Below are 25,800 nucleotides of genomic sequence, written 5' to 3' on the forward strand. Positions count from 1 at the left end.
CCTCCTATGTCAGACTCCCAAGTACTGGGATTACAAGCCTCTGCCACCATGCCGGGCTTCTTATCTTTTTTCAGATCTTTTATAAGGATTCAAATAAATCTGTAGAGACACTCTTTCTATAATTTGGACACCCGTGAGTAAATTTCTTGTAATCAATATTTTTTATTAAAGTTATATTTTGAGCCGGGCATGGTGGCGCATGCTCGTAATTCCGGCGCTTAAGAGGCTGAGACAGGAGGTTCACACAGGTTCAAAGCCCGCCTCAGCTACTCAGTGAGGCCCTGATGCCAAATAAAATAGGTCTGGGAGTATAGCCCGGAGGTAGAAAAGCCCCTGGGTTCCACCCCCAGTACCACACACACACACACAAAGTAAATAAAAAAAAGAAAAAAAAAAGAAAATTATATTTCACAGGTTTCATAAAGAGAAGAAATTTTTTAAATGTCTCATTTTTGTTGGTATAAGACCATTTATAAATGCTGATAGAAGTGCTAAAGACTCATGTAACTCTTTATCTTAAATGTTTTTACATTTCCTTTTATGTCAAAGAACTTGATTTTTCCTCTTGAAGCTTTTACTCCTTACATACATACACTTGAACAGACTAACCTCTTAGAGCCCTAGCTTCTCTGCCTGAAAAATGTGTATAACCTATTTTAAATATGTTAGGATTACATTTTTTTTGTTTTGTTTTTTGTTTTGTTTTTTTGCGGGTCTGGTGATGGAACCCAGGGGCATTTGACCTCCGAACTACACCCCTTGCCCTACTTTTTATTCTTTATTTTGAAACCGGGTCTCACTGAGTTGCAGAGGGCCTCACTAAGTAGCTGAGGCTGTCTGCGAACTGTGATCCTCCAGGTCTCAGCCTCCCAAATGCTGGGACCATGCCCGGCTACCAGGATTACATTGTATATATCTAAAATATCTGGCATATGGTATAGACAAGTCACCCCCCAAAAAAGTTATTTTTTGATGGTACTGGGGATTAAACCCAGGTTTGTTTTGTTTTATTTTACTTCTGAACTATACCCCCAGCTCTGTTGTGTGTGTGTGTGGTGGGGGTTGTTTTTGTTTTTGTTTGTTGTACTGGGGATGGAACCCAGGGACTTTCTACCTCAAGGCTATACTCCCAGTCCTATTTTTTATATTTTATACTTTATTTGGAAACAGGGTCTCACTAAGTTGCTGAGAACCTCACTAAGTAGCTGAGGCTGGCTTCAAACCTGGGAGATCCTCCTGTTTCAGCCTCCCAAGTACTGGGACTACAATCCTGTGCCACCACACCTGGCTGCCAGCCTTGTTTTATTTACTTTTTTTCAGTACTGGGGATTGAACCCAGGGATATTCTACCTCTGAGCTCCACCCCTATCCCTGTTTTTTATTTTTTATTCTTTTATTCTATTTGTTGTTGTTGTTGCTTGGTACTGGGGATAGAACCCAGGGGCATTCTACCTCCAGGCTATACTCCCAGACCTATTTTATACTTTATTTGGAAACAGGCTCTTACTAAGTTGCCGAGAGCCTCACTAAGTAGCTGAGGCTGGCTTTGAACCTGTGCGATCCTCCTGTCTCAGCCTCCCAAGTGCTAGGATTACAAGCGTAAGTCATGAGGCCCAGCCCCATCCCTATTTTTTATTCTTTATTTGGAAACAGGGTCTCACTAAGTAGCTGAGTCTGGCCAAAAACTGCGATCCTTCTGTCTCAGCCTCTCAAGAGCTGGGATTACAAGTGTGCGCCACCACGCGCAGCTTATTCTTTATTTTTGAAACAGGATTTCACTAAGTTGCAGAGGGCCTCACTGAGTAGTTTGAGACTGGCTGAAAACTTCTGATCCTCCTGTCTCAGCCCCTCAAGTACTGGGATTACAAGCCTGTGCTACAAAGCCCAGCTTGAATTTTTCCCTTTCATATGGAAAATATCTGAAACCTGATAGAAGCTTAATATCTAATGATTACATTTAACATAATAGGCTGCTTACCAGTCTGTTAAAAGCTTCATTACAAAAATATAAAAGGACCAGATTTTTGTTGTTTTTGTCATACTAGGGATTGAATTCAAGTTGTGTGTGTGTGTGTGTGTGTGTGTGTGTGTGTGTGTGTGTGTGTGTATGTTGAACTCAGGGGCACTATTATGACTGAGCTATACCTCCAGCCCTTTTTAATTTTTTATTCTGGATTGAAGTCTTTCTAAATTGCTGAGACTGGCCTTGAATTTCAGATTCTTTTATCTCAATGTCCCAAATTGGGAATATAAATGGGATTGTAGCACTGTACCACTGTGCCTGGCTAGTAGTATGTTTTATTTTTCTGGGGACCGGGGATTGGACTGAGAGAAGTACTACTTTTGAGCTACATCCCCAGCCCTATTTTACTTTTAATTTTGAAACACGATGTCACTAAGTTGCTGAGGGCCTCACTAAGATACTGAGACTGGCCTCCAATCTGCTATCCTCCTGTCTCAGCCTCTCAAATACTGGGATTATAGGTGTGTACCACAATGCCTAGGTAATATAATGTTTTTCAAAGAGCTATTTTAATAAACAAAGAGAGCCAACCATGGTGGTGCACGCTTGTAATCCCAGTACTGTAGAGGCTGAGACCGGAGGATTAAAGTTTGTGACAGCCTCAGCTACTTATTGAGGCCCTTCGCACCTTCACAAGTCAGTGAGACCCTGTTTCAAAAATAAAAAGATTGGCCGGGCATGGTGGCGCACGCTTGTAATCCCCGCGCTTGGGAGGCATAGACAGAAGGATAGCACAGGTTCGAAGCCAGCCGTGCACGCTGGCTTAGGAGACCCTGTTTCCAAATAAAAATGTAAAAATAGGTCTGGGAGTGTAGCCCGGAGGTAGAAGGGCTTCCAGGAACCCCAATACCACCAAAAAATAAAATAAAATAAAAAGTAAAAATAAAAAGATTAAAAAATAGAACTTGGGGTGTAGCTTGGAGGTACAATGCCCCTGAGTTCCATCCCTAGTACCACATAAATAAATAAATAAATAAATAAATAAATAAATAAATAATAAAAACTAGGACTGGGGTATTCTACTCAGAGGTAGAATACCCCTGAACCAGTACCGCAAAAAATAAAGAGCTATTGTCAGAAAAACAAGTTTTGAATCAAGTAATTTTTATTTGTTTTTCTTTGCTATTTTAGCAAAAGAGAGGAGATAACAGCATATTGTTATAGTAATATAATTTAAAAATCTCTTATCTGGGCATGATGGCACATGCTTATAATCTTAGTGCATGTGAAGCTGAGACAGGAGGATCACAGGTTCGGATCCTGTTTCAAATTAAAATAAAAATTAGGGCTGAGGGTATAGGTCAGAGGTAGAATGCCCCCAGCTTCAATCCCAAGTACCAAACACACACACAAAAAAAAACCCTCTTTTCCTTCTAGAACTGAAGCTAGTTTAGCCTCACGCAGAGAACAAAAGAGAGAACAGTATCGCCAGGTAAAGGCACACGTTCAGAAAGAAGATGGTCGAGTTCAAGCTTTTGGCTGGAGTCTTCCTCAGAAGTACAAACAGGTAACTTATGAAAGGTGGTGAATGTGTCTAGCAGGAAATGCAGGGCAATTGGAGTGTGCTTGGGCATGAGGAATTTGAAATGCATATCCCAAACTTGCTCATTCATGCTTCATAGATTTGGCACATGTGTGGTGTCCTGTTTAGGGAGTGGCTTTCAGTCTGCTTTCTAGTGCACCTTTTAGTCTGTGCAAAGAGGAGGGGCCAACAGGGTTTCTGGAGTATATGGAATTTGAGGTGCCCTGTTTGACCTTAACTAGAATAGCTCTATTTTATTTTACTTATTTTTTATTTTATGTGGGTCTGGGGATGGAACCCAGGGGCATTCTACCTCTGAGCTACACCCTCTGCCCTATTTTTTATTCTTTATTTGGAAACAGGGTCTCACTAAGTTGCAGAGTGCCTCACTAAGTAGCTGAGGCTGTCTGTGAACCTTGATCCTCCAGTCTTCGCCTCCTGAATGCTGGGATGACAAGCGTGCGCCACCCAGCCCAGTTTAGAATAGCTCTATTTTAATGCTTGAAGGGTTTTTTTTTGTGTGTGTGTGTGTGTGGAGGGGGGGTAATGAGGGTTGAACCTAGGGGCATTCTACCTCCCAGCTATATCCCCAGCCCTATATTATTCTTTATTTAGAAACAGGGTTTTACTAAGTTGCCGAGGGCCTCATAAGTTGCTGAGGCAGGCCATGAACTTGCGATCCTCCTGTCTCAGCCTCCCAAAAGCTAGGATTACAAGTGTGTGCCACCACACCTGGCTTGTTTTTTGTTTTTGTTTTTACAGGATGTGTGGTACTGGAGTTCAGCCCAGAGGTATTCTCCCTTTGAGCTACACCTTTAGCCCTGTTTTATTTTTTATTTTGAAACAAGATCTCACTATAATGCTGAGGTTGGCCTTGAACCTACATTCTTCCTGTCTTAGCCTCCCAAGAACTGGAATTATAGGCATGTGCCACCATGCCCAGTTTGAAAACGTAATTTTTAAAAGAGCTGTATTGTTAGGTGTGGTGACACATGCATGTAATCTCAATATTTGGGAGGCAGAGACAGGAGTATCTCAGTTTCCAAGCCTGCCTCAGCAACTTGGTGAGATCCTGTTTCAAAATAAAAATATAAAATAGAGCTGGGGGTCTAGCTCAGAGGGTAGACCTCCCCTGCATTCAGTCTTCAGTCCCACAAAATAAAAGAAAACTGGTACTTATTGTTTAAAAGTTATGAAAAGCCATTGACATGGTGCCTTGCAAACTGTTCACTAAAGCCTGGTTCAGGTGTTCTGAAACTTTACCTGTTTATTTCATATTCTATATCCTAAAAGACTCAGCATATTTGTGTAAAGACATGAGCACATGTGTGTGAATGTGTGGCTTTCTTTTGATTTCCCCAAGTACCTGTTTATTTTCTCTAAATGTTACTTGATTTTCTATTTATTTCAAATAAGAGTGATAAAATCAACCTGAACTTGATGTCAAGGAGCAAATATAGAATAGTAGTGTTTGCCCATGCCTGAGTATTTCTGTAAGAAGTTCGCTTTTGGTGAGGCCTGCCCATTTGTGTCTTTCCCTGCCACATTACTAGGTAGCCAATGGTCAAGGGGAAAATAAAATGAAGAATTTACCTGTGCCTGTCTATCTCAGACCTCTAGATGAAAAAGATGCATCCATGAAGGTAAGCTATTTGTGAAGTTGAAGGAGATATTCCCCATACTCTGGGTAGATTTTTTCCCGTAAAACCAAAAAGTTAAATGCTACTTGTGTTTTTGGTGAGATTATTTTTTATTTTATAGTTTTAGGGGATAGTAAATACCTATATTTACCACCCTCAGTTGTTTTAAGAAAAGGCAAATATTTCTAAACATTTTTAGAGAGAGGATGATATAATAATGCCTGTTTTCTTTGTTTGTTTTGATTTTCTGTACCTGAGAAGCTGTGGTGTGCTGTTGGAGTCAATTTATCTGGTGGGAAGACCAGAGATGGTGGTTCTGTTGTTGGAGCAAGTGTATTTTACAAGGATGTTGCTGGTTTGGATACCGAGGGCAGTAAACAACGAAGTGCATCTCAGAGTAGTTTAGATAAGTTAGATCAGGAACTTAAGGTAAGTGTGTGCACTAACATGGCTTATGAGAGTATTCAATTCTTTGGTCCAAAATTTACTTATGTATCCAAGTTCTAGTTGTCCTTACTATGTCCTTGCTTCTTCTTCCCTACTTCCCGTTTTAATTCAGTTTTATTGAGGTATTATTTATATACAATCAAGTATACACATGAAATGACTACAGTTCAAAGAGTATTGCCAAATGTATATATCTATGTTACCAGTGTTGTCACAGTCAAGTTATGGAACATTTTAATCAATGATCTGATTTAACTCCTAGTTTTTAGTCTAGAGTTAATACTGATAAGTGGTTGTATTTTTACCTTCCCAATTTACCTGGAAATAAATTTTAAATACTGTTACTTTTTACTATAATAGCACACAGCCTTGGGAATATTTGGACACATGTGCTTTTAAACATTTGATTTCCTAACTTTGCCTAATTAGGAGCAGCAGAAGGAGTTAAAAAATCATGAAGAATTATCCAGTCAAGTCTGGATCTGTACCAGCACTCACTCAGCTACAAAAGTTATTATCATTGATGCTATTCAACCAGGCAACATCCTTGACAGTTTCACTGTCTGCAACTCCCATGTTCTATGCATTGCAAGTGTCCCAGGTGAGAATGAGTCATGCACCTGTATATTTTTTCCTTCTCTTCTCACTTTTCAGATTTTTTTTCCAGGAGGGATAAGATTTGGCTTCTATGGATGTACTGATGTGCCTTGCTCTCATGGAGTTCATTCTCTAGTTGGGAAAGAAAAAATGAAAACCATTGAATAAACAAGATATTTTCTGATAGACAGGCACAGTGGCGCACACCTGTAATCCCAGCACGGAATGCCCCCAGGTTCAGTCCCTAGTACCAAACAAAAACAACAAATGATATTTTCAGATATTGAAAAATACTCCGAAGGAAACATTGGTAATATGAGAAGATAATTAGGAGACAAAGACAAGGGACTGTTTAGAGTGATTAATAAAGGAATGAAAGTCTTTTGTTTTGTGTGTGGTGCTGGGGATGGAACCCAGAGGCTTTTTACCTCTGAGCTACACTCCCAGATCTATTTTCCATTTTATTTGGAAACAGGGTCTCACTAAGTTGCTGAGAGCCTCACTAAGTAGGCTCACCATGCCCTGCTCCAAGAATGGATGTCTTCTATTGTTCTGAATTAATTATTGATGTTAAAACATTAGTTTAAGCCGGCATGGTGGCGCACGCTTGTAATTCCAGCACTTGGGAGGCTGAGCCAGGAGGATCACATAGGTTCAAAGCCAGCCTCAGCTTCTTAGGCTCTCAGCAACTTAGTGAGACCCTGTTTCCAAATAAAGTATAAAATAGGTCTGGGAGTATAGCCTGCAGGTAGAAAAGCCCCTGGGTTCCACCCCCAGTACCACCAAAAAAAAAAAGTTTAGCCAAGCATGGTGGTACATGCTTGTAATCACAGTACTTGGGAGGCTGAGACAGGAGGATCATAGGTTTGAGGCCACCCTCAGCAGTTTAGTGAGGCTCTCAGCAAGTTAGCGAGACTCTCTTTTCAAATAAAAAGTAAAGATAGGTCTGGGGGTATATCCTGGAGGTAGAAGGCTCATGGGTTCTATTGCCAGTACCACCAGAAAAAAAAAAGTTTAAGCTGGGCAGGGTGGCTTACATGTGTAATCCTAGTACTTGGGAGGCTGAGACAGGATGATTAGAGGTTCAAAGACAGCGTAGTGAGATTCTTATCCTAGTGAGACCTTGTTTAAAAATAATAAAATAGAGCCAGGCGTGGTAGCACACGCTTGTAATCCCAGCATTCAGGAGGCTGAGACCGTAGGATCGTTTGCGGACAGCCTCAACTACTTAGTGAGGCCCTATGCAACTCAGTGAGACCCTGTTTCAAAATAAAGAATAAAAAATTGGGCAGGGGTTGTAGCTCGGAGGTCAAATGCCTCTGGGTTCCATCCCCAGACCCGCAAAAAAAAAAAAAAAAAAAAAAATAATAATAATAATAATAAAATAGGAGCTGGGCATGATGGCACATGCTTGTAATCCCCACGCTTGGGAGGTGGAGACAGGAAGACTGCGTAGGTTTGAAGCCAGTCTCGCTGGCTTAAGAGACCCTGTTTCCAAATAAAAATATAAAAAATAGGTGTCTGGGAGTGTAGTCCGGAGGTAGAAGGGTTTCCAGGAACCCCAATACCACCAAAATAATAATAATTAATAATAAATTTTAAAAAATAAAAAATAGGGCTGGAAGTATAGCTTAGAGGTAGAAAGCCCCTGGGTTCAGTCCCCATTACCACCAAATAAATAAATTAATTAATTAATTAAAGAGGTCTGCCGGGTGTGGTGGCACATGATTGTAATCCTAGCAATTTGGGAGGCTGAGTCAGGAGGATTGTAGTTTGTGGACAGCCTCAGCTACTTGGTGAGGCCCTTTGCAACTCAGTGAGACCCTGTTTTTTTGTTGTTGTTGTTTTGGTTTTTTTGGTTTTTTGGTGGTACTGGGTGATAAGTAAAATAAAAAATTAAATGCGAGTAAAATAAAAATAATGTGCATACGGCGGAGTGTGAAAAACACGAGAGAGGTCCGGTACACATGGCATGTAAAGTTTTAATGGCACGGCTCTCCCGGGGATCAGGGCAAGGCACCATGGGGCCCGCGCGCCTGTCCGAAGCTTGAGGACGTGGGCTCTCCTTTTCAAGGTATGCATCTCGCGAGATGAGGGTTTACTCGCGGGAACGCCCAATTCTCGCGGGGGTTTCAGCCCCTCCCTTGCCCTGCAGAGGTCATGTGACACAAAGTCACATGAGTGCAGGACCCAACTTAACATTCCGGCCTTTTGATGGTAGGGATAATGGATGACGATTGGACCCTCTAGCTTCTTCCTGCTGTCAAGGGGCGTCGTCAGGGGCCCCAGGCCGGGAGGAGTCGGGAGTTCAGTCCCCCAGAAGGGGGTGCAGGTGGGTGCATAGCTGCAGTGCGAATTGGAGGTTACCCTGGACAGCTTAGTGATGTGCGCTTGAGGAGGCTTGAACAGGCAAGGGCTATTAAAGAAAAAAACAAATCATGAGATTGAGCAGGCGACCAAAAAGGAGACTGGTTTACTCAGTACCTGGAGAGCTACCCTGAGCTGGCAAAGAGGATGGAGGTTGAGGGATCCAGGAGCCATCAGTCTTCAGCCAGGCTGAGTAGGGCCAGCGGCGGGGCCTGGTCTGGAAAGGTGCTCCCCCTGTGTTGAGGCACCTGGGGCTCACCCTTTTCCAAGGGCACTGTTCCAGTGGCCCTCCTGGCCACACGCCGAGCAGTCTGATTGGTAGGCGTGGCTTTGCCCCACTTGAGGCAGGCTCCTGGAGGTAGTTGTTGTTGCAGTCCTCCACACCTAGGTGGCGCTCCAGGGGGCTGAGCCGCCACCGCCAGCCAAAGGGCAGCTACCAGGGATCTGCTTTTTGGCAAAGTCAAGAGTGTACGCTCCATCTCCGCCTGTTTCTCTCTGGAATTAAAACTTAGATGCTATGTTAAGGTTCTGTCAGCTGTGACGGACCTATACTCACAAAGAGCGCGTCCCGGGGCTGGTGTCCGGCAAGAATGGCAACGCAGACTCCCCACGGGCAGAGGGTGTCGCCCCAGCCCCGGCGTTTCCCACAGCACCTAGGGCGCGCCCACGCGGGCCGCCCAGCAAAATTGCAGTCTGGCGCGGGCCAAGATGGCGACTGTGACATCACCAGGCAGCGACAATGAGCCATCACAAAATGGCAGCTGGCGGGAAAATAAATGGAAGCTGATGGGGGAGAGCATTTGGAGGGATACCAGACCACTTAGAAAAGTTCCTAACTGTTCCTGGGCCACCGCAACCTATTTCCCAACTCGTATCAAGGCAGACAGGCTCTCAGGGCATCTGCTAGTATAAAGGTTCGACTCCCCATAATTGGTTCGCAGGCGGAAACGAAGAACAGGAAATGGGCGTCCCCGATTTCCCTGCTCAATCGTTCGGAAACGGAGGTTAAGAGATAGGGAAGAACGTCTTCATACCTTCTCAAAACCGGAGGATGACCTGGTCATCCGCAGTGTGGTCCCAGTGGACCATGGGACAATGGGTCACCAAGCGCTTGGATTTTAAGGTCCCAGTGGACCGGAAGACCCAAGTCCGGAACCCGCTAACCAAGGGAAGGAGGCAGTTTACCGGAGTATAGTGATGTCGGCCAGCGCTGGCTGTGACAGAAGGGCTGAGAAGCTGCTGGGAGCGTGGTGGAGCTGGGGCGCGTGGATGCCGGTGGCTGGTGTGGACGGCACTGGCGGCTGGCGCAGGCAGGATCAGTGGGGGTGCGCAGGCGGCATGGCTTGCCGGGCCCGCGGCGTGGAGACAAAATGGCTTCCAGGCACGTGGCAGTCGCTGAGGCTGGGCCCCGAGGAGCACCGCCAGTGAGCCTGGCTTGGGCGGGCGGAACGGAGCAGCAGCAGCAAGTAGAGCTACGCCTGGCGCGGGTGACTGTGGCGGACACCGAAGCCGGCTGTGCGCCGCCCAATGAGCCTGGCTCGGGGCGGGCGGGGCAAATCGGCCAGAGGTCCTGGCGGTGACTGGAGCGCCGAGCTGGAACGGTGCTTTAGGAGGTCCAAGCGGCAGGCAGAGGTCCTGGCCCGCGCAGGCGGTTGGCAGGCAGAGCAAGTGCCAAGCTGCCTGGCTCAGACCGGAAAGATGGCCGCCGACTCCTAGGATTGGTTAGGAGTGGAAAGTGGGAGGGATTAAAGATTGTGAGGCCTCCAGTGAGGCCATGAGGTGGGAGGGGTTAAAGATGGTGGGGCCAAGATGGCGGCCCCCCAGTGATTCCATGTGTCCAAGATGGCGGGCCAAAGCTGGCGACCCCCCCCCCCCAGTAATTCCATGTGGCTGCTTACCGGAATGGCCAGGCCCAGGCAGCAGGGGTGGGCAGGCACAGGGTGAAGGGCTCCAGGGCGCGAGTCCGAGTGGAGGAACCAGCTGGAGCGCGGGCTGGACTTGGCGGGCTGGGGGCTGTTTAGCAGAGTGGCGGCCACCTAGATGGAGGAGGCAGGCGGCCCCGGCAGGCGGGTCTAAGCAATGCCAGGCGCGGAGAAGATATAGGCGCGCGGTGTGGCGCAGTCCGCGGGCGGCGCGGTCCCATTCCAGCGGCGGGCAGCGTGGGCAGGCGGGAACGGCGGTTTTAGGAGGTCCAAGCGGCAGGCAGGAGCAGAGCAGGTGCCAGCATCACCCAAGGAGCCTGGCTCCGGGCGGGTGGAATTGGCAGCCTGGCGGCCGGTGGAGCCTGCACGCCCCAGCAGTGGTGGCTGCGGCCGCAGTGGCAGTGGAAGATGGCCGTCGGCGCTCCAGAAGAGAGCACGTGGGCAGGAAAAGATGGCCACTGGCTCTCAGCAGAGCGCAGGGCTGGAATGATGGCCGCAGACTCTCAGCAGAGTGCGGGGCCGAAAAGATGGCCGCAAGCTCTCAGCAGAGCTCGGGGCTGGAAAGATGGCCGCGGACTCTCAGCAGAGTCCGGGGCGGGAAGAAGGCCGCCGGCTCTCCCGGAGAGCGCGGGGCTGGGGAAGAAGGCTTACGGTCCGGGCAGGCACGAGGCGGCAGCGGTAGGAGCAACGCCTGCAAGCGGAGCGCTGGTGTGGGACCTCACAGTCGAGCTGCTGGCGGGTCGGAGAGTCCGGGGCTCAAAAAGAGAGTAAAAATAAAAATAGAAAACAGAAAAAAACAAAGGAAAAAAATGGGGAGGGAGGGACCCAAGAGTTCTCCCGGGTTTCGGCACCAAATGATAAGTAAAATAAAAAATTAAATGCGAGTAAAATAAAAATAATGTGCATACGGCGGAGTGTGAAAACACGAGAGAGGTCCGGTACACATGGCATGTAAAGTTTTAATGGCACGGCTCTCCCGGGGATCAGGGCAAGGCACCATGGGGCCCGCGCGCCTGTCCGAAGCTAGAGGACGCGGGCTCTCCTTTTCAAGGTATGCATCTCGCGAGATGAGGGTTTACTCGCAGGAACGCCCAATTCTCGCGGGGGTTTCAGCCCCTCCCTTGCCCTGCAGAGGTCATGTGACACAAAGTCACATGAGTGCAGGACCCAACTTAACACTGGGGATGGAACCCAGGGGCATTCTACCTCTGGGCTATACTTCCAGACCAATTTTATATTTTTTATTTGGAAACAGGGTGTCTTAAGCCAGTGGAGGCTGGGTTCAAACTTGCGTGATCCTCCTCTCTCAGCCTCCCAAGCGCTGGGATTACAAGCATGTGCCACCACGCCTGGCAAGACCCTGTTTTTAAAATATATATATAATATAGGGCTGAAGATATAGTTTGGAGATAGAATGCCCCTGGGATCTATCCCCAGTACTGGGAAAAAAAGAAAAAGAGGTCTATGATATAGTCATATAGTGGAATATTATTCAGCCATAAAATGGAATGAAGTTCTTTATGATATGTATGTGTGTGGTCAGGATGCTATTTAATATAGTATGTCAGTTATTAACCTTTAAGTGTATAATAATTTTTGTTGAATATAGATCAAATTTCTGACAGATGCTATAACATGGATGAACCTTGTCTTGTACACATTATTCTTTTTGTTGTTGTTGTGGCACCCAGGGTCATTCTACCTCTGATCTATACCCCTAGCCTGATTTTATTCTTCTATTTTGAAACAGGATCTCACTCAGTTGTAGAGGGCCTCACTAAGTTGCTCAAACCTGCAGCCTAGCTTCAAACCCACAGTCGTCCTGTCTCAGCCTCCCAAGTTACTGGGATTACAAGTGTGTGCCACCACACTCAGCTGTGATTAGCTTTTAACAATAGTGGATAGAATTCCATATTTTAAATACTAATCTCCTTAATTTAAAAAACAATTTTTTTTGCTGAATCGATATCAGATACTAGACATTTTTTTTTAAACTTCACTTAGCAGCTGCGAAGCTCATTTAGAACGGAGTTGTCATCTTCTTGTGTGTGTTTGTGGTACTGAGGATTGAACCCAGGGACATTCTGTTTCCAAGCTACAATCCTAGACACATTTCAATTTTTACTTTGAAACAGGATCACACTACATTGCAGAGAGCCTCACTAAGTAGCTGAGGCTAGCCACGAACCTGCGATCCTCCTGTCTCAACATCCCCAGTACTGGGATTACAAACGTGTACCACCATGCCTGGCTTAGAGTTGTCACTGCTAGCATTTTCATGCTTTTATTTTCATCAAGATTAAATAAATTTACTGGGCGTGGTATTGCACACTTTAATTGTGAACTTGGGAGGCTGAAACAGGAGGATTACAGGTTCATGGTAAGCCTCATCTACTTAGTAAGGCCCTCTGCAATGTAGTGAGACTCTGTTTCAAAATAAAGAATAAAAAATAGGGCTGGGAATGTAGCTTGGAGGGAGAATGCCCCGGGTTCCATCCCCAGTACTGTCCCCTCCGCCCCAAAAATTAAATCTACCAGTTTGGCAGTGTATTCTGGATCTGTATGTTTCACCTACACATGCTCATTTGAAACTTCTGGTTGCTTTAATGGGGGAAAATGCAGTTTATAGGAGTTTATCTATTAAAGTTTATCTTATTTTTTTAGGAGCCCGAGAAACAGACTACCCTGCAGGAGAAGAGCTTTCAGAATCTGGTCAGGTGGACAAAGCATCATTATGCGGAAGCATGACAAGCAACAGCTCAGCAGAGACGGACAGTCTGTTGGGAGGCATCACAGTGGTTGGTTGCTCCGCAGAGGGTGTGACAGCAACTGCCACTTCCCCTAGTACCAACGGTGCTTCTCCGGTGGTAGACAAGCCACCAGGTACATCCATTCTTACCTGCCATCTGTTGTAGAGTTTGAGTCTACCCAGCCACCTCGTTATGAACTTGTTGATCTTAAAGTAGCAAGATGAAAGAGCTAGAAAGAAGATCCTGAAATTGTATTGCATGAAATCAAAAGTTTCATGCAATACAATTTCAGGAAAAAAAGAAATCGTGAGTTTTCAATTGCCAGTGGAGTAAAATTTTGTAATGGGTTTATATGGGGCAAGTGTTAGCATGGAAAAACTCAAAATCAGAATAAAGTGTTTTATGTATTTTATATTTTGTAGAAATGGAAGCAGAAAACAGTGAGGTTGATGAAAATGTACCAACAGCAGAAGAAGCAACTGAAGCCACAGAAGGCAATGCAGGGGCCACTGAAGACACTGTAGACATCTCCCAAACTGGCGTATACACAGAGCACGTGTTTACAGATCCTTTGGGAGTTCAGATCCCAGAAGACCTCTCCCCAGTGTATCAGTCAAGGTAGACTTCCTAAGTCAACAACTTGGTAGACTGGGTAAAGTGCACAAAGAAAAAGACCTAAAATAATCTCAAAGCCGGGCGTGGTGGCGCACGCCTGTAATCCCCGCCCTTGGGAGGCTGAGACAGGAAGAGCACACAGGTTCGAAGCCAGCCTCAGCTACTGAGTGAGGCTGTCAGCAACTTAGTGAGACCCTGTTTCCAAATAAAATATAAAATGGGTCTGGGAGTATAGCCCAGAGGTAGAAAGCCTCTGGGTTCCACCCCCAGTACCACCAAACAAAATAAAATAAAAAATAAAAATAAAATAAAATAAAATAATCTCAAGTGCCCAAACTTAATCTTTATTTTGAAACAGGGTCTCACTAAGTTGTGGAGGGCGTCACTAAGTAGCTGAGGCTGGCTGCAAACCTGTCCCTACTGTCAGCCTCCCAAATACTGTCACCCCCACTCTTAGTCACACTCTAGTTGTCAACAAAACTGGTCATTGTTTAATTTGTCACTGTAAACTGCACACTTGTACTCCCAGCATTTGGGAGGCTGACAGGAGGCAGTTAATGGACAGCTTCAGCTACTTATTGAGGTCCTTTACAACTCAGTGAAACCCTGTTTCAAAATAAAGAATAAAAAATAGGACTGGAGATATAGCTCAGAGGTAGAATGCCCCTGGGTTCCATGCCTAGTACTGGAAAAAAAAGAGAGAGAAAAAATAAAAAGAAAAGAAACAAGGCAGTGCTGCACACCTGTCATCTCATCTGCTTGGAAGGCTGAGGCAAAAGATTTTTAAGTTCAAGCCCAGTTTGAGCAATTTATCTAGACCCTATCTCAAAATTACAGGAAAAAAGCCAAGTGTGGTGGTATACACTTATAATCCCAGTACTTGGGAGGCTGAGACAGGAGGATTGCAGGTTCATAGCCAGCCTCAGATACCTAGCAAAGCTCTCTGCAACATTATAAGACCCTGTTTCCAAATAAGAAATAAAATCAAGCTGAGCGTGGTGGTGCACGCTTGTAATCCCAGCATTCGGGAGGCGGAGACCGGAGGATCGTGGTTTGTGGACAGCCTCAGCTACTTAGCAAGGCCTTTTGCAATTCAGTGAGACCCTGTTTCAAAAATTTTAAAAAGACTAAAAAATAGGGCTGGGGGTGTAGTTCGGAGGTAGAATCCCCCTGGGTTCCATCTCTAGTACCAAAACAAAAAGGAAAGAAAAGAAAGAAAATCAAGCTGGGGGTATAGCTCAGAGGTAGAATACTCTGAGTTTAGTCCCCAGTTACACACACACGCACACACGCGCGCACGTGCAATTTACAGGGAAAAAAGTAGGCCTGGGGGTGGAGCCCAGAATGAGCAAAGCCCTTGGCTCAATCCCCTATTATCACTAAATAAATATATGTAAAAATATTCATATGCTCAGATTTCACCCCCCCTTTGCACCCCACTTTCACAGTAATGATTCAGATGCCTATAAAGATCAAATATCAGTATTGCCAAGTGAACAAGACCTGGTAAGAGAAGAAGCCCAGAAAATGAGTAGTCTTTTACCAACCATGTGGCTTGGAGCTCAGAATGGCTGGTAAGTGCCGACACTTTTAATAGTCCTTTATTTTTGCTTTTGAAAGCAGAAGATAAATGAAGAAAATGTGATATACTTAAATATAAAGAGTATTCATACAATTTATTATGTCTAAACAAAATGTGATGTTTCATTGCAACTACCTCATAAACTGGACTTGCATTGCTTCTGAATGGTAAACTATTTGACTTTACTGACAGGATGTTCTCTTCATATATTATTCTTAGAAGAAGTAAATAAGATTTAAAGTCCAAATAATATAGAAATAGAAAATTTTAAATAGCATAGAGATAGAGAATTATTGATGTATAGAAGTTTTACATAGATTGGAATGTTGGCAGGAAATATCAGGGATTGAACTAATATGTTTAGATGTAGAAAGGCCCATTCTCAAACATAACATTTTAGTAGAATTACTAGGAAAACCCCCCAAAATTGCTCTGAAAGCTCAGAGGATAATTAACATTACATGGTTTGTTCACTTCCTAGTAGTATAGGGAATCTTACAAAACTATATTTTCAGAGGCTACCACAAGGTCATTCATGTGTCTTTTGCATAGAGGTCTAATGCTGTGAAATGAAGGGTCAGAAAACCTAGTGTGACTGTGTTTCAGTAGAATTTTATTTATTGCCACTAAAAAACTAGTTCTGGCCCTTCAGTCTCTTTGTGATTCTGTTTGTTTTTAAACAGCCTATTTTCTGCCTTAGGCCTACCCTTGACTAATTTTTTTTTTCCTGACCATTGTACAAAAACAGCAGCACCTTTTCTTCATTTATATATGGTACTCTTCCTTTCTCTTGAATGAATTTTGTGGTGATTATTAGATATTATTATAATCATAATATAACTTGATATTCTTTATGCCTTACGTTCTTGACTTTGTTCCTGCAGTTTGTATGTCCATTCATCTGTAGCCCAGTGGAGGAAATGTCTCCATTCCATTAAACTTAAAGATTCAATTCTCAGTATTGTGTAAGTTTTATTTTTGAAATTATTCCATTTAAAACTAAATATTTTGCTATAAACTAGATTTTAAGACTGTTAAAGTTAATATGTATATCATGACTAAATCAGTGTACTGATTTAGTTTTTTTTTTTATTTGAGCCCATTTTTTTGAAGTGGGGATGTTTTGTGAGAATGAGGGTCTATAGTAGAAAACAAAATAGAAAACTTTAAGTAGAAGGGAAAATGTGTCACATTGATTCCTTACCATACTGTGAGTTCTTTAGTACTTAAAAGAGAGAACTAATAACTACTAATTTATATTTTTATAATATACTTTGTAGTTTGTGAATATGTTTATTAGTGGTTTGATTTGCTAGTTTTCTGCTTTATATCTATTATCAAACATCTGACAGTTTGTCTCTAAGTACGCAGAGCTGATTTATACTTAATGTATATATTGTCTGGCCTGTGGAATTGTGTCAACTGTCTGCAAGAAAAGGAGGAGTTTGGGCTAGAAAATGAAAAAAACTGAGAATACCACACATACTGTTTATTCAGTTCAGCTGATATTTTCTCATAGCAAGACATTCACAATGAAGAAAGCAGTATGGCCAGGCGTAGTGGCACATACCTGCAAATCTCAGTGACTTGGAAGGCTAAGGCAGGAGAATTTTAAGTTTAAGGCCAGCTTGCCAGCCTGGGCTACCTAGCAAGACCCTGTCTCAAAATTTAAAAATAGGAAGGGCTAGGTGTAGTGGCACAGGCCTGTAATTCTAGTACTTGGGAGGCTGAGACAGGAGGACCCAAGGTTTGTGACCAGTCTCAACAACTTAGGCCCTCAACAACATACTGAAACCCCTGTTTCCAAATAAAAAATAAAGTAGGGATGGGGATGTAGCTCAGAGGTACAATGCACCTGTACACACAAAAAAACAAAAACAAAAGAAGAAAATGTAAGGACGGGTTGTAGCTCAAAGTGCTCCTGAGTTCAGGCCCCAGTGCTGAAAAAGAAAATAAAAGGCAATGTATTTATGTTCTGGGTAAGCTCCTTATAATATCACATACTGGCCCTTCAAGGAGCTCTGCACTAGTGTAATAGCATGTGAATCCCTTGTATGTTCCTGAATGGAGGTTCTGAAATTCCTTTTTTCTGTTTGCAGACATGTGAAAGGAATTGTATTAGTGGCCCTGGCTGATGGCACCCTTGCAATATTTCACAGAGGAGTTGGTAAGTTATGAATTTATAACACATGCACTAATACACTAATTTGTTGCTTTGCAAAGCATTTTCAAGAAGATTGACATGTTAAATTTCAAAGACATGTTAGCCTAGCTATATTCCCTTTTAAAATCATTGTTTTTAACTATCATAGATGGAGGGATGGTAGTATTAGAAGGCCCACCTTAAATGGTTAAATTTTTAAAGGGATGGAGTGTGTAGCTTTATAACTCCTTAGTACATGTGTCAACCAAAAATGATAGTTCATTTCCTACCTTCTAGGTTGGTAGATCAAGGGAATATTATAAAAACATAGATACACTGGACTTGAATTTTAGCAAGGCATTTCCCCAAATCTCACATCCTTAACACTTTTTAAAGCCTCATACAAATAGTGTGCAAAACAGGGATAGTGATGATCTTGGCATACTCAGCCAAATAGCATATGCAATAGGCACCAACACAGTAGAGTTAGGATAAAGTTTCTAGAAACTGGTAGCTACAAACCTCATCTGAAGAGTGCTTGGTATTGGGGGAAAAAAGACATAGAGCTGTAACAGAGAAATTAGGAGTGTACTTATTCTATTTCTGCAGTGTAGACCAATGAGTTACTACATACAAGTGTCATGTCAGCACTCAAAGTTTTGAATTTCAAAGCATTTTGGATTTATTTTTTTCTTTTTTGGTATTACTTGTGATGGAACCCAGGGGCCTTCTACCTTCGGGCTACACTCCCAGATCTATTTTATATTTTGTTTTGGAAACAGGGTCTCACTAATTTTTGAGATCCTCACTAAGTAGCTGAGACTGGCTTTGAACCTGTGTGATCCTCCTGTCTCAGTCTCTCAAGTACTGGGATTACAAGCGTGCGCCATCATGCCCAACAGCATTTTGAATTTCAAATTTTCAGATTAGGGATGCTCAGACTGTATGCATAATTCTTAAAGTGTTAGCAATGAGTTACCCTCAACTTCTACCCAGGAAAATTACATTAAAATACAAGTACAACATTAGCCCCAAACCTAACTCCATTTTTTTTTCTTTTTTTTTTAAGTGTAGTGTTGGGGGATTGAACCCTTGGCCTCATGCATATGTAAATGCTTTAAATTCATTCCAGTTCTAAAGACATTATTAAAAATAGGTAATTTGTAACTGATCTATCACATCATTGCTTTTTGAAAGCATTTACATATATATATTCATTCATTCATTCATTTTGCAGTACTGGGGATTGAATTATATTCCTAGCCTTCTAAATTTTTTTAAAAAATTTAATTCTTCTTGGTTTTTTGTTTGGCTGGGTTTTGTTTTTGTTTTTGTTTTTGTTTTTTCAGTACTGGGGATGGAACCCAAGGGCATTCTTCGAGCTACACCTCCAGCCCTAATTTTTATTCTTTATTTTGAAACAGGGTCTCACTGAGTTGCAAAGGGCCTCACTAAGTAGCTGATGCTGTCTGCAAACTGGGATCCTCCTGTCTCATCTTCCCAAATGCTAGGATTACAGCCATGTGCCACCACACCCGGCTGGTTGGTTAGTTTTTTAATACTGGGGATTGAATTTATGGGCAGTCTAACTCTAAGCTATCCTCCCAGCCCTTTTGATGTTTGTTTTATTTATTTATTTTTCTAACTCAGGATTGAACCCCAGGGGCATTCTGACTTTAAGCTATACCTCTAGCCCTACTTTTAATTTTTTATTCTTTATTTTGAAACAGGGTCTCAATAAGTTGTGGAGGGCCTCACTAAATAGCTAAGACTGGCCATGAACCTGCAATCCTACTGTCTCAGCCTCCCAAGTACTGGGATAACAAGCGTGTGCTACCACACCTGGCTCCCTTTTTGTTTTATTTTTTAATTTATTTTTTAATTTATTTTATTTTTTGGTGGTGCTGGGGATGGAACCCAGGGGCCTTCTACCTCCGGGCTACACTCCCAGACCTATTTTATATTTTTATTTGGAAACAGGATCTCTTAAGCCAGCTGAGGCTGGCTTTGAACCTGTGCGATCCTCCTGTCTCAGCCTTCCAAGCACAGGGATTACAAGCGTGTGCCACCACGCCCAGCTTGTTTTATTTTGAAATAGGATCTTACTAAATTGCTAAGACTGGTGTTGAACCCAAGATCCTTCTGTCTCATCCTTCCAAGTACTAGGATTACAGGAGTCCATCATCGAATCTGGCAAAATTTTTGGAACAGGATCTTCTAGGCTCTTCTTGAACTTGCAATCCTCCCTTCTCAGCCTCCCAAGTAGCTGAGATTTCAGTTGTGTACCATCCTGCCTGGCTTGACAGCATGTTTTAAAGGGAGTTTAGGTACTGGATAGCAGAACGAGTCAAGTAACCTTTGAGTTCTCTTCCAATTTTGCAGTGTATGGAATAAGATAAAAGGTATACTATACACCATAGTTCATTAGTCAAAGGTGGTATGCATTAACCATAATCTACTTCTTATTTTAAAGATGGGCAGTGGGACTTGTCAAACTATCACCTCTTAGACCTTGGACGGCCTCACCATTCTATCCGATGTATGACTGTGGTACACGACAAAGTCTGGTGTGGCTACAGGAACAAAATCTATGTGGTTCAGCCAAAGGCCATGAAAATAGAGGCAAGTTAGCCTATGTTTTCTGTACTTCATGCATTTGTTTCACCCAAAGACAATAAGAGCATAATTACTTTCGGTTTCTTTAGAAGTTGTTCTCCAAATCTGTGTTTTAGGGCACTTCAACAATGCTTTTGGGTGTCTTAGCCTTCTGTATTCCGTTCTCTTGTTGCTTTTGATTGTGAGGGTAGAAAGTAGGAGTTGTGTTGTGTGTTGTGTTGTAGTACTGGGAACTGAACCCAGAGCATTCTACCACTGAGCTGTATACTAAGCTGTATACACCCAAGCTCCATTTATTTATTTATTTATTTATTTATTTATTTATTTATTTATTTTGGTGATACTGGGTTTCCTGGAAACCCTTCTACTTCTGGGCTACACTCCTAGACCTATTATATATAGGACTATATATATATAATATATATATTTAATATATGTGTATATATATAATATATATATATATTTGGAAACAGGGTCTCTTAGGCCAGTGAGGCTGGCTTTGAACCTGCACAATCTTCCTGTCTTTGCCTTCCAAGCACAGGGATTACAAGCGTGCACCACCACACCCGGCTTATTTATTTATTTATTTATTTTGTGGGCCTGGGGATGGACAGAGGCATTCGACCTCCAAGCTACACCCCCTGCCCAAATGTTTTCTTTGTTTTGAAACAGGGTCTCACTGAGTTGCGGAGGGCCTCACTAAATAGCTTAGGCTGTCGGCGAGCCGCAATTCTTTGGTCTCAGCCTCCCAAATGCTAGGATTACAAGCGTGCACCACCATGCCCGGCTTATTTTTTATTTTGAGATAGGTAAGTTCTCACTAAGTTACAGAGACTGGCCTCAAACCTATGATCTTCCGATCTCAGCCTCCCAAGTACTGGGATTACAGGCATGTGCCACCATGCCTCTATTGACTTTTTGTTATTGTTCTTTTAAGGAAGATTTACACATGAATGTTTGTTTGTCTATATATGTATCCACAAATGTATGTGTGTCTTATTTAAATATATCATTCTTGATATATTTACTTTTATAAGGATTGAGAGGATTCCCAATTTCTAGACTTGACCCCATATGTGTCCAGGAACATCCACATATGTGTCACAAATTGAAAAGTAACACTGCAGTGGGAATTTGTTGTAAAAACAAAAGGCTCAAGCTGGGCATGGTGGCACATGCTTGTAACCCTAATACTTAAGAGGCTGAGCTAGGAGGATCAAAGGTTCAAAGCCTGCAATCTCAGCAACTTAGTAACACCCCGTTTCCAAATAAGAAATATAAAATAGATCTAGGGGTGTAGCCTGAGTGTAGAAGGCCCCTGGGTTCAATCCCCAGTACAAAAACAAACAAAACCTTTTGGTATTCCTTTAATTTTTTTACCACAATATAAAAATTCTTCTAATTGTTTAAAAATATTAACAGCAGGAAATTTTAAGGTAAAATTTCTCCTCCCCATCTCCAAATTCCATGTCCTTTCATTGAAGTCCCAAAATTAGCAATTAGGTGTTTATTTTTTGTATCTATGCCTTATACAACATGTCCATTCCTTTTTGTTTAATTATAAGTGGAATCTTACTCCATGTATTGCTCACAGAATACTGAGATTACAATTTTCTATGGAACACTGTCACATAGTATAGATTTGCCAGAATTATTTCATCATGTGATGTCCTATACAGAGCTGAAGTCTGGCAGCAACATTTGGTTCTTTGCTCTTTTTTATTTTATTTCATTTCATTGTATTTATGTATGTATATATGTGTATATTTTGCATTCTAAGATGAAAGAAATTGGGTATATATATGAGTAATCATATTAAATAAACAGTATTTAGGCTCCTTTTTTTCCCTGGTACTGAGGATTGAACACAGGGGCATTCTACCTCTGAGCTACACCCCTAGCTAGCTCTTTTAATTGTTTTTGAACAGGGTCTCACCAAGTTGCCGAGGCTGGCCTTTAATTTGGGATCCTTTTGTGTCAGCCTTTCAAGCACTTGGATTACAGGCATGTGCCACTGTGCCCACCCAGTTTAAGCTCTTTTAATAAACAGTCTCTAAATTGTTGTGTAAGTTAGCACAGGTTTTAAACATGACCTATGTAATGTAACGAAAGTAACTTTGTGACTGAACATCTCTCCTAGAAATCATTTGATGCACATCCCAGGAAGGAGAGCCAAGTGCGGCAGCTTGCATGGGTGGGTGATGGCGTGTGGGTCTCCATTCGTTTGGATTCTACACTTCGTCTCTATCACGCACACACTTACCAACATCTACAGGATGTGGACATTGAGCCTTACGTAAGCAAAATGTTAGGTAAGCTTCAAAAACATTTTCTCTTTGCCAATGAAAGAGAACACTTTCTTGATTGAGTGATTGCAGTGCTAGAGATTGAACCAGTTCTCACACATGCTAAACAAACATGCTACCACCTAGCCACACTTCCAGGCCCTGTAATTAATTAATTAATTTTATGGTACTGAGAATTGAACCCAGAGACATTCTACTTCCAAGCCACACACTCACACACACAGACCTTTTTAATTTTTGCTTTGAAACAGGGTCTTACAAAATTCCTTGAGTCTTGCTGAGTTGCTAAGGCTGGCCTCGAGCCTATGATACTTCTTTCTCAGCCTCCCAAGTACTGGGATTACAGGCATGCACCATCATACCTGGCCCGTGTGTGTGTGTGTGTGTGTGTGTGTGTGTGTGTGTGTGTGTGTGTTGTACTTTGTATTGAACCCAGAGGTATTCTACCTCTGAGCTACAACCCAGCCCTGTTTTTTATTTATTTTGAAACAGGGTCTTCCTAGGTTGAGAATGAGAATTTCATTACTTGCTAAGGCTATACTTAAAGGCTGATCCTCCTGTCCCAGCCTTCCAAGTACTGGTATTACAGATGTGTGCCACCATACCCGGCTCCCCTGTTTTAGTTTTAAATGGTCTAATTAAACCAATGATTAAGTTAACTTACCACTGAAAGTATTTGGTAGATGTTCCGGTCTGACTCGTGTTTTTTTGTTTTTGTTTTTTTCGTTTTTTGAGTGTTCATGTTTGTGGTGGTAGGGATCAAACCCATAGACTCTCCCACTAAGTTACACCCATAGCCCTTTTTATTTTGAGACAGGGTCTCAAAACGTTGCCTAGGCTGGCCTCAAACTTGAAACACACCTGCCTTACTCTACCAAATACCTGGGATTATAGGTATGTGCCACCAAGCCCCAGCTCCAGCTCTAGCTCTTCTTTTTTCTTTTTCTTTTTTTTTTTCCATTCACTTCTGGCCCCTTTATAAGTTTTATCTTGAGACAAGGTCTCACTGACTTGCCCAGCCTGGCCTCAAATTTGCAATCATCCTCCCTCAGCCTCCCAAGTAGCTGGGATAACAGCCACGTGCCACCATGCCTCGTTGTCCCCTGGTTCTTGACTAAAACTTGGGAATATTTTTTCATTCCTATTTTATTCCCCACATATCTGATCTGTCATCAGGAACTTCATCTTATAAAAATATAAAATTCATCATATAAAAATATCTTAAATCAGTTACTCTTTTATCTCTACCACTGTCCACCTAGGCCAGGGTACCATCATCTCCCCCCTGCATAGCCATGTACCTACTAACTGGGGGCCCTGTTTCCACCCCATTGTGTTCTTTGCATAGTAACCAGTGTGACACACTCTCCATGAATGTGTTCATTCTTGCTGCTAGATGAGGGAGGCATCCTCATGGGATATTTTGTCTTATAACTAGAAGACTTTATATGGTCTGGATCACTCTCCTTTTCCACTCTGACACTCAGTTTAATAAGTTCCTTTCCATTTTTTATCCTTCCATACATGTTATATTCTCTCCCCAGCAAGTTTTTATTTTGTTTTTGTTTGGGTACTTGGGATTGAACCTAGGAGTATTCTACTTCTGAGTTATATCCCCAGCACTATTTTATTTTTTATTTTGTTTGTGGATATATTACTGGGTTTTTATTTTTTTTGTGTGTATATGTGGTACTGGGGGTGGAACCCAGAGGCTTTCTACCTCCGGGCTATACTCCCAGACCTATTTTATATTTTATTTGGAAACAGGGTCTCACTAAGTTGCTGAGAGCCTCACTCAGTAGCTGAGGCTGGCTTCGAACCTGTGCGATCCTCCTGTCTCAGCCTCCCAAGCGCAGGGATTATAAGCGTGCACCACCACGCCCGGCTTATTACTGGGTTTTTAAATTTTGAAATAGGGTCATACTAAGTTGCCGAAGCTGGCCTCAACCTTATAATCCTCCCATCTCATCCTCCCAGATACTGAGATTATAGACACGTGCCACCATCCCTGGCTTATACTTTCTCTATGAGCTTAATCATTGTTATAATTACACCAATATTAGGTGATTCTTGTTTACTGACTCTCTCTCATAGACCATAAGTCCCATGAATGGCAGGGACCATCTCTGTCTTGTTCTCTGCTGCACTTTTAGTACTTGATTCAGTGCTATATTACTATTAGGGACACCATAGAAGATTTACTTCATGAAGAAATGTTGGGCCAGATCAATGGTTATTTTTAACCTTTAGGGTCATTGCCCTCAGAGAATTTGACTGTAGCTGTGTGCCTTTCCCTGCAATCAGGCATGTGGAGACATACCTAACAAATTAATTCTAGGAATGTACTTTGACTATAGATTAAAGATTCCTAGCCTACTCTGGATGGGAGTTAAGGCTTCTTCCTACACTGATCAGGCCCTCAGTTTTTGTAAGAACATCTTAGGAGTGACTGATGTTGTTTGTCTTAAATGTATTACCTCTAATAATTTTGCTTCTCAAATTCCTGAAAATAAAATCAATTATAAATATTCTGTTAAAATACAAAAAGCATTCATTCTCCCTACATTAAAGTATAATAAATATAATAAGCTATATATTTATTATAAAATTAAATTATACTTATTTTTATAATAGGTATAATAAGTTACATTATATATGTGGTATAATATTTCTAAATTGCTTTAGAATCTAAATAAACAAGGGGAAAAAGTATAAATTTTTTTTTTTTTTTTTGTGATACTGGGGTTTCTGGAAACCCTTCTACCTCTGGGCTACATTCCCAGACCAATTTTCTTAAGAAACCCTGTTTCCAAAAATAAAAATATAAAAATAGGTCTGGGAGTGTAGCCCGGAGGTAATAGAGGTAGAAGGCCCCCCTGGGCTCCATCCCCAGTACCACCAAAAAAAAAAAAAAAATTCTGTGTGATATTCCCCTGTGTACTTTATTTTTTGTATACCTTCCTTCTGGCATGATAATAAAATGCCAGCCACTTTTAGAACAACCTACCAACCAATCTTTCTTTCTTTCTTTCTTTCTTTCTTTCTTTCTTTCTTTCTTTCTTTCTTTCTTTCTTTCCATAATAGAGATTAAACCCAGGGACATTTTACCTCCAAACTATATTCCTAGCCTTTTTTTTTCTTTTTTTTTTGGTGGTACTGGGGTTCCTGGAAACCTTTCTACACCGGGATACACTCCCAGACCTATTTTTTTTATATATATACTTTTTTTTAAATTTGGAAACAGGGTCTCTTAAACCAGCGCAGCTGGCT

The 25,800-nt window shown here is 42.4% G+C and overlaps 1 protein-coding gene across 9 annotated transcripts in view; it reads left to right on the forward strand.

Moving 5' to 3' along the window:
• The window catches only part of SPAG9 (sperm associated antigen 9), a gene marked incomplete at both ends in the record, with an annotated part of 158,706 nt that overhangs the window by 121,742 nt on the left and 11,164 nt on the right, over positions 1-25,800 (forward strand). For all 9 annotated transcript variants that reach the window (XM_080713485.1, XM_080713488.1, XM_080713487.1 and 6 more), the window contains 11 exons: positions 3,401-3,530; positions 5,099-5,188; positions 5,447-5,614; positions 6,062-6,233; positions 13,183-13,401; positions 13,691-13,886; positions 15,332-15,457; positions 16,350-16,430; positions 17,565-17,632; positions 20,082-20,230; positions 22,365-22,536. In XM_080713485.1, coding sequence (XP_080569611.1) covers positions 3,401-3,530; positions 5,099-5,188; positions 5,447-5,614; positions 6,062-6,233; positions 13,183-13,401; positions 13,691-13,886; positions 15,332-15,457; positions 16,350-16,430; positions 17,565-17,632; positions 20,082-20,230; positions 22,365-22,536 — 1,571 coding nt within the window. The remainder of the gene's footprint in view (positions 1-3,400; positions 3,531-5,098; positions 5,189-5,446; positions 5,615-6,061; positions 6,234-13,182; positions 13,402-13,690; positions 13,887-15,331; positions 15,458-16,349; positions 16,431-17,564; positions 17,633-20,081; positions 20,231-22,364; positions 22,537-25,800) is intronic.

Source organism: Muscardinus avellanarius (assembly GCF_963383645.1).
Source record: "Muscardinus avellanarius genome assembly, chromosome: 16".
Classification (NCBI taxonomy): Eukaryota; Metazoa; Chordata; class Mammalia; order Rodentia; family Gliridae; genus Muscardinus; species Muscardinus avellanarius.